The sequence below is a fragment of the Pongo abelii genome, chromosome 4 (assembly GCF_028885655.2).
Source record: "Pongo abelii isolate AG06213 chromosome 4, NHGRI_mPonAbe1-v2.0_pri, whole genome shotgun sequence".
In the NCBI taxonomy this organism is placed as follows: Eukaryota; Metazoa; Chordata; class Mammalia; order Primates; family Hominidae; genus Pongo; species Pongo abelii.
Genome location: NC_071989.2, coordinates 84,582,248 through 84,591,735, shown reverse-complemented (window position 1 = coordinate 84,591,735; position 9,488 = coordinate 84,582,248). Strand labels below are relative to the sequence as shown.

Here is a 9,488-nt window from a genome sequence, read left to right as displayed (position 1 = left end):
CCATTACGTTCTATAAATGCAGGATAAAAATGACATATCAGAAGTAACACTTGTTTCAAAAGCAGCAAAAAGTTCCTCTTTTTGAGGATAAGAGTGCTTCCTCTATTTAATACTGGAAAAAATTTCTATTTTACTCTAATGTTGAAGGTTTCTTCTGTTCTCAACTTTGCCAGCTTCTTATGTTCTGGCAAAAATATTAGATGTTAGATTTCTTAAAATTCAGAACTTGCAGCTCCACTTAAAATACATACTTAAAAGCTACTCAGAAAATGTATAGTGTGATTAAACAAATATTTAAAATTAGACACAAAAAAATTTATGCAAAATTCAAACTGTATATAATTCACATTTATGCTTCTAAACAAATAGAAGCTCACATCTGTACTACTTTTACAATTTACAAAGTGCTTTTATATACATTTTCTCATTTGCTATTCATGACAGACATATGACACAAATATTCTTATTTTACAGATGGAAACAGACCCAGACATTATTCAGTACTTTAACCACTAATAGTGGAACCCTGAGACTTTAGATCTGCAAAGGGGTTTAATAATGCAAATATCATATATATTTCCATTTTTAACACCATATTTAAGTTTTCCATTTTCTTAACAATAGAAAATGATAAAAAATGTTTTCCCCAATATAATAATACAAATGGAAAATATTATAGACAGTCATATACTAACCCAATGACCAAGATTCACCAGAAGCAAAATCTATTTGGAGAGGTCCTATGTTGTTACATATATACAGGGCACCAGCACCAGAACCACATTTAGACTAATACTTTTTATTTCTAATTAAAAGAAAACAATGCAGGGCACTCCTGCAGCCTGCAAGTCTAATTGTACATACATATGTGTCAGACTATGCAGGTGGCCAAGAAGAATGCAGAGATATTTTATCCAAATTTGGAGTTTAGGGCCTGATTGTCCTAGCTTAAGCCCATAGGAACTTGACAACTCGTTCATACCTCTCATCTTTAGTCATGGTTTCTCCTTCTCCATCCCCTTTTCTCCATAACTACCCTGTGCCCTTTAGATTGGAAATTTGAACAGGTAGCTTTTTCTTTCTGAATTATCTTTACTACTGTATAATTTTTATTTTCAGAATATTCCTCATTGCTGCATCTTGAAAACATTTCTTTATAGTAGATGGGGAAGCCAGAGCTTACATTCACTGCCAGAAAAGGGTCAGTTCCAGTGTTAATTTCCCAGCAAACACCTGAGAGAAAAACTGAACAGAAAAGAATAGTGATAGATGGCAGAGCAGTGACACCTGTGCCCAGAAAGCCGCACTGCAATTGTCTACTATTTGAGGCTCTCCTTTGTTATAACTCTGCCAATTTAAACTAGAAAATTCTGGCTGCTTGAAAATTCAAAGCAGATCAATACATTTAAATCACCGGTTCAAAAAATCACTCTTTTTCATGTTATAATGTTTTTATTGCAATTGAGGACGTTTTCAATAAGTATCTTGAGCTTGAGGCCCTGGCTAAGTATTCCTTTTGTACTAGAAATCAGATTTCTCTGGCACAATTCCATTGCCTGCAATGGTCTTTATCAAAACTACAAAAGCCAGCACACTATTTCAATATGTATTCAGTTGTGCATATCTAAATACCTCATTAGCTATGAAACAAACCAAATATAAATGCTGAATATATACTACATAGCAACAGATTCTTCACAGAAGAAAACAATGAAAGACTAATTTTCTACAACATGTCACCTGTTCATTAGTTCTTCAATAATATTACTTAGGCTATTTCAAGGAAAACAAAATGTATGCGCCACTACCCATGTTTTCTCAACATTTTTTATCTAGGTTCTAAAGGGAATAAATGAGGATGCACATAGTCAGATTTATTTTTATAAACTTCTGATGTTTCTTTTGTTGTGCATCTTACATGAATATATGGAGACAAGAACAGATGTACACTTAAGTCAGTAGTTCTATGAATTTTGCTTATATGGCTAGTTGCTTATATGGATGTTGTAAATGACAAGATAAAATAACGAAGTTTGATAAACTCATCCGTGCCCTGTGAACTTTAGTCTATTCACTGCATAAATTGGTTGTCACTATTAGTTTTAAAAAAATGGTTCTTAAAAGCTGCAAACCATACACATTTCTGAGTCAGGAAGAGGTAAACTGTGACATAGTTCCCCCATGCTGCTGATTCTTTTGGGGAGAAAAAATAAGTTTCCAAATTCTATTTTTAAAAAAACTAGAGTTTTCTTCTATGATTAGCCTTCACTCTAAAGTCCCTTTTACCCAAGGCATGGTCCCTGGGTCATCTTTTTGAGGCTTAGTTTCTGGGAAGTTTTCAGTAAACCGCTCTCGTGCTTTGTCCCAGTTTTTTTTGTTCTTGTTTTGGAGAAGGTGAATATCTTCAATTGAGGATGGTTTGCCTGTCCCCAAGCCTGCATGTGTTCGCCGAAGCTGAAGCTGGATCTGTTACCAAAAGTTGAGCAGAGGACTTTAATTTTAGAGTCTAAACACATTGAAATCTGCTGTGTCCAACTTAGGACTCTATAATTTTTTGATTTATTAAAGATTGATGCAAAAGAAAAACCTGTCAAATGCATCAAATACATACAGGAATATATATACCTTTATACATGGAACTTACACTCATTTTTCTATGTTGTCTTGCCTTGTCAATAAGTACAGCCTACTTTACAGAAAATACAGTGCTCCTTAACTAGCAATCACCAAATTTCATTTAGATGCTGCAGAGATATCATTCCACCCTAACCAGAAATAAAGGCAATGGATATGTTTAAACCCACTGTCCTATCCTTACCTAAGTAAGTGAACAAGCAGGTTAAACATTAATAACCATAAAAAGAATTTGATTGTTTTCATAACAGGAGGGGAGCACTTCTCAATATTTTAAGAACATTCAAAGCTACCATTTACTGAGTGCCTAATGTAAGGTACAATGCTTAGGGGCTTTATCTTCAAGACAACCCTGAAAAAGAGTTCTTATCCCCATTTTTTCATAAGAAAACTAAAGTCCAAACTTGCCCAAAGCCACATAGCTAGTAAATGATAGAGCACATATTCTAACCTAGGTCTGACTACAAAATCCTTGTTCTTTCCACTGTACCTCAAAAAAAAATGAGAAAGCTGGTATATACTCACACTGATCCATCTATTATTTCTTTAGGTACTAAGTCATTATCCAGAAAGTTCTACAGTCAGGTTACTTATTAAGGTTTGTGTGAAAGATAACCCAAACCTCCTATGAACCATGGGACCATTAATTAAACCACTATGTTGTTTTTCAGACATTGTTCTCTATATTTCATGTTACATGCTCTGATTCTTGAACCAAACAGATTTTTCAGCTCATACACAGTCCACCTGTTTGTAAACTAACACCATGATTGTTCTTGAGTGCTCAATACCAGGCACAGTATGACAGTTATTAAAAATGACTCTAAAACACAGAAGAACCTTTGGCTCAGGAAACAGCACTTCTTACCCTAGCTTTAATGTAGGAAAAAAAACTCAAAAAGAGGCTTTCTAAAAATATAAAACACAAAACAAAGCACATGTATATATTTGGTAATTGTGAATGCCACAAAGGCAGTAATCATGTCTCCTTTTGCTTTCTACTATATTCTTAGCACTTAAGGCAACGTTTGGCACATTAATGTACACAGTAAATGTCTGCTCTAGGAATAAATGAATAAAAAAAATGCAAGTCTTACCGGAGTTTTCATTCCTCCACCATCCTTCCCCAGGCCCTCTCCTTTCTTCCAACCCATCTTCTCCAACATCTTCCGACCTTTGTTGCTATCAGTAATTTCACTTTAAGGAATATTAAAATGATAGTTGATTTATAAAAGATCTTTTAGGTCACATTTATAATAAATTCATGAATTAAAAGTAATTGGTACAACTACTTTAGAAAACCGCTTGGCATTACCTAACAAAGTTGAAGACACACAAATTCCACTGGTACATATCCTACTTAGAAAAGCATGTGCATGTGCACCAAAAGACACATACAACAATGTTCTTCCAGCAAATCTAACAGCAACAAATCAGAAATGATCCAGATGTCTGGCAATGATTAAAATGGATAAATTGTGGTATAGTCATACAGTAGAATATTATTCAGCAATAAAAATAAACCATACCTAACAAAATAATGTGGAACAAAAAGAATATAGACACAAAATAAATATTGAATTGTTCCATTTCATTAAAATTTTAAAATAAGTGAAATTAATCTATTCCTGTCAGGATGGTGATTACCTTTTGGGAGGAGAGCAGGACAGTGATTAGGCGGGGCACAGGGAGAATAAGCTTCTGGGGTTACTGATAATTTTCTATTTCTTGTCCAAGAAATGTGTATTCTGCAATATGTTAATCTTACGATGTATCATTGAGCTGTATACTTATAATTTGTGTAATTTTATGTACATGTTATATATTAAAAAGTTCAAATGAAATAAGACTTCTTAATCGCTGTTTGCATTTTGTCCTATGATTCTATACTCTGCTAATTTAAGAGTATTTTATGTTCCATTATATCTTTTCAGTTCCACAAAATATGCTGTTAGCTCTTCAGTTAATAACCAAGCAATGTCAAACCAATGTGTTTTATTTTAAATGTCTTATTTAATTTGAATGCACTCTTTATATTCTCCAAGATTACATTTTAAATATTAAACTTAAAAAAAAGGTCATGTTGCTTAGTGTACCTACTTTGTAATCCTATATTTCATCAAATAAAATGTTGGTAATGGATCAAACTCCATCAACTCTAAGGTACACCATTATTTTATGTACCATTAAGAAAAATATGTTGCCATTTATAACCGTAAAACTCTTAAGAGTCAATGCAATATGATATTGAATCAAAACTTTATAATTAGTTATCAGTTCTACATGAAAAATTTAAATTTTAACTAAACTCAAAATTTATATTCTGAGGAAAAAAATGCAGCTAATATTTGATTAAATGCAGAAATACAGTCATATTACAAACCTCAAAAATCACCTTTTTCATTTTTATCCAAACTACTTTGCCAAGAGAAAACTGAATCAGAGAAAAATAAATAAGAAAAATTATATTTCAGGGTCATTAAGAATGAAAGTATTTGAGTATTAAAATAATTATTAAAAAATACCAGTCCATACCAAGTTCTTACCAGTCTAGGCTTCTAGATACCTAGCATATAAAAGTATATACACTCAACTGTGTGGCTAGACTGTTAACATACACATACGTGTGTTTAAGTACAGGTGCTCATGTATTTGCTCAGCAATTTTTTAGGGGATAATAGAATTCTAAGATTAGTGGAAAGAATAAATAGACTTAGTGTCTCCATTTTGTTGTTAAAGTGTTAATTTTAAGGCCACTTATCGGCCAGACGTGGTAGCTCACGCCTGTAATCCCAACACTTTGGGAGGCCAAGGCGGGCGGATCATGAGGTCAGGAGTTCAAGACCGGCCTGGCCAACAACATGTGAAACCCTGTCTCTACTAAAAACAAAAATTAGCTGGGCGTGATGGCACGCATCTGTAATCCCAGCTACTCAGGAGGCTGAGGCAGGAGAGTCGCTTGAACCCAGGAGATGGAGGTTGCAGTGAGCCGAGATCACACCACTGCACTCCAGCCTGGGCGATGGGGCAAGACTCCATCTCATAAATAAACAAATAAATAGGCCACCTATCAGGATATATAGCCCTGAACATCAGACCACCCTATGAATGTTATTATGAACAAAGGATGTTTTGAGCCACCGTAATTCAAAACTTACGAATGAACAGATGCAGGAGCATCATCTCTTTGGAAAGTTCCTTCACTTCCAACCTGCTCCCTACGTTTTCCAGCTCTATCTTTATATTTTGGATTCTTCAATGTCTTTTCATCTTCGTATTCTGTATTCTTAATAAACACAAAATATTCATTCAGGAAAACAAAGCTGATAAATAAAACAGAATTTCTGTACATGTGCCTTACTTAACAAATATGATTCAATGTGGCCTCTATAAACAATGAAATAAAACAAGCTAAGATATGAAGAAACTGCTGGGTGTGGTGGCTCATGCCTGTAATCCTAGCATTTTGGGAAGCTGAGGCAAGAGGATAGAGCTAGAGGTCAGGAGTTTGAGACCAGTGTGAGCAATATAGCAAGACCCCCATCTCTACTTGATTTATATTAAAGTTATAAAAAAAAGATATGAAGAAATTGTCATATTAGATATGCTACTTTTATCCTATTCCCTTTAAAATGTTTATATTTCAAGTTATGCCACAACATACATATACATAAGAAGATGACATGGTGAAAATAACAGTATATTCTGACTTAATGCTGTGTTCTCATCTTGAAATATGAACTACTAGTATTCCAAGAAAAATACAGAATCCCTGGGGTTTGGGGGAAAAAAAAAATCTATCTCCCCTTTTCTCTAAGGAACTAAAAGTTCCAAGAGACCTATAGTAGTCTGATACTGTTTCTTGGAAGGGAGAAATGTAGAGACTTTTAAAAAACCCATTTACCCTGGCAACAATAGTTTTTTGCTTCAATAAAGCTCCATTTAAGTGACCAATTAGTCACTTAACAAACATTCACTAGATAAAGAGTATGTCAAGCTCCGTGCTAGGTAATGGAATGCCAGAGGGAAGGCACACATAACCTTTGGCCTGTTACAGTATGAGTGATTCAATAAAGGTATACACAAGGTGTGGTGGTGGCACAAAGAAGGGGTAGTCAATTCAGCGTTCATAGAAGCCTTCCCTTTCCCTTTGTTATAACTTGCTGATCTTTATATAAAAAGTATGATACTCATCCAGAGAGATGCTAGGGACTGGAGAGCAACTCAAGGAAGGTACGACAGAAGCTTTTAATTAATTTTGCTTTTAAAAAGAGAAGAAAAATATAGAACTATCTATCCTAGTAAGTTTTTCCTCCAGAAGACAATAAAGAAATTGAGCTAAAATTTTTGACAAAACAATTTTATTCTCTCCTTAAATGTCTTCTATTTTCCCCCCAAATTGGCCTATCTTGTTTTTTTCTATGATTTCTCTACCTTAGTAAAACAGCAACAACAACAAAAAATACAATTTGACAGAAAAATATGTTATTTTGGCAGCAACTTCTTTTTCACATCTTCATGAAGTATAAAAATTTAGCACAAATATACTTAAGACCTAGATTCTATATCTAGCTCTACAATTTAATAGCTGGGCTACTAAGCTTTAGTTTCTCAAAAGTAAACTAGAAATATTAATTAATTGCCCTCCTCGTCTATTTACAGGATTAAGTGATAACTTTTTAAAAAACTTTATTGAGGTATAATTAACATAAATAAATCATACATACCTAGTGTACAATGAGATGCTTTTGAGATTTATGGACCTATGAAACTATCACCATAAGCAAGATAATAAACATATCCATCTCTCCCAAAAGTGTCCTTGTCTCTCGTTGTAATCCAACTCTCCAGACCTTCCCTGTGTAGCATTCCTTCCTTGTGTCTAAGCAATCACTCATCTTCCTTCTGTCACAATACATTAGTTTGCTTTCCTAGAAGTTTACATAAATGGTGCAGAACAGTTCTTCCCACTTTCTTGTTTGTAGTTCTCAACACCAACCAGAATGTGCTGGGAATGCAACATCCTGAGGTAAGGAGGGATTGGCTAAAACAGTCCAGGCTCTGTTCCAGTCCCCACCTGGAAACAGGATGTCCTTCAACATTTTAGCCCAGTGAGTCAAATGACCCTGAGGTACATAACCCAAGGTGGGATGCTTTCCAGGGTCCCTCAACTGCTGTGCAAGTAGGGCACACACAGTTGAGACTCCATTCACCTAGAAGGCAGCTTTCTGAGCTTTGGGGGGTGGTTTCACAATAAATCCTAGGCTTCTGTCATCTCTTGCTCACTATTTGTAAGTAGTAAGTTAGCTTCATATAACTTGTATGAGAGTGTGTTCTGTCTCACAGACCTCAGACAAGTTGGAAACCAGTGAATAGTGAAACTGTTCCGCAAGTGGAAGCACATATACGTGTTTTATTTGGCTTCACTCAACCTAACTATTTTGAGATTCATCCAGGTTGTGGCCTATATTACTAGTTCCTGCTTTTTTATTGCTAAGTAGTATTTTCACCATACAGATACACCATAGTTTTTGCTTATCCATATATGATGGACATTTGAGTTTTTCTCAGTTTTTGGTTATTCAAAAAAAAAAAAAATGCAATCAACATTTGTTTACTGGTCTTTTTATGCACATATGCTTGCATTTATCTTGGGTAAATGTCTCAGAGTAGAATGGCTGAACTGTAAAATAGGTGTATGTTTAACTTTTTAAGAAACTACCAAAGCAACCGCACCATTTTACATTCCCACCAGCAGTGTATGAGATTTCTAGTTCCTCCACAACCCTTCCAATACCTGTTATAGTCAGTTTTGAAAATTTTAGGCATTCTAATAGATGTATAGTGGTATCTCATTGTGGTTTTAATTTGCATTTCCTTAAAGACTGATGATACTGAACATTTTTTCAGGTGTTTATTTGCCATCAGCATATCTTCTTTGGCGAAGTATCTATTCAAATCTTTGGCCCATTTTTTAACTGAGTTGTTTTCTTATTATTAAGTTTTGAAAGTTTTTTGTATATTCTAGATATAGAAGTCTTTGACCAGATACATGATTTGCAAATATTTTCTCCAGTCTGTGGCTTGTCTTTTCATTCTCTTAATAGTGTCTTTGGAAAAACATGAATTTTTAATCTTGAAGAAATACAGATTATCAATTTGTTCTTAAGGATTGTGCTTCTGGTGTTAGAATCTTTGCCTTTAAAAAAAAGTTTCTAGAAGTTTTAAAGTTTCAGGTTTTACTTTTATATCTATGATCCACTTTTGGATCATTTTTATAGATGGTTCAAGGTACAGATGAACATTCTTTTTGTCTGTGGTTTTTTTTTTTTTTTGGTAAGGCCATCCAATTATTCTACCACCATTTGCTGAAAAAGACCACTCTTGGCCGGGCACAGTGGCTCGCGCCTGTAATCCCAGCACTTTGGGAGGTGAAGGTGGGCAGATCACCTAAGGTCAGGAGTTTGAGACCAGCCTGGCCAACGCTGTGAACCTCATCTCTACTAAAAATACAAAAATTAGCCAGGCGTTGTGGGGGGCACCTGCAATCACAGCTACTTGGGAGGCTGAGGCAGGAGAATCACTTGAACCCAGGAGACATAGGTAGCAGTGAGCTGAGATTGTGCCACTGCACTCCAGCCTGGGTGACAGAGTAAGACTCTGTCTCAAAAAAAAAAAAAAAAAGACCACTCTTTCTCCACCAAACTGCCATCACATCTTTATCAAAAATTAATTGTCCACACATATATATATGGATCTACTTCTGGACTATTATTTTGTTCCATCCTTTTATCTTTATGCCAATATGATACTACCTTAATCACTGTAGTTTAATTATAATAAGGTCATATTAG

At 34.8% G+C, this 9,488-nt stretch overlaps 1 protein-coding gene across 1 annotated transcript in view; it reads right to left on the bottom strand.

The window, feature by feature from the left end:
• Positions 1-315: 315 nt before the first annotated feature.
• The window catches only part of AGGF1 (angiogenic factor with G-patch and FHA domains 1), a 32,781-nt gene continuing 23,608 nt past the window's right edge, over positions 316-9,488 (bottom strand). Inside the window, exons 12-14 of the mRNA XM_002815668.5 lie at positions 5,793-5,920; positions 3,732-3,831; positions 316-2,466 (exon numbers count right to left, since the gene is read on the bottom strand). Coding sequence (XP_002815714.1) covers positions 2,266-2,466; positions 3,732-3,831; positions 5,793-5,920 — 429 coding nt within the window. The 3' untranslated portion in view covers positions 316-2,265. The remainder of the gene's footprint in view (positions 2,467-3,731; positions 3,832-5,792; positions 5,921-9,488) is intronic.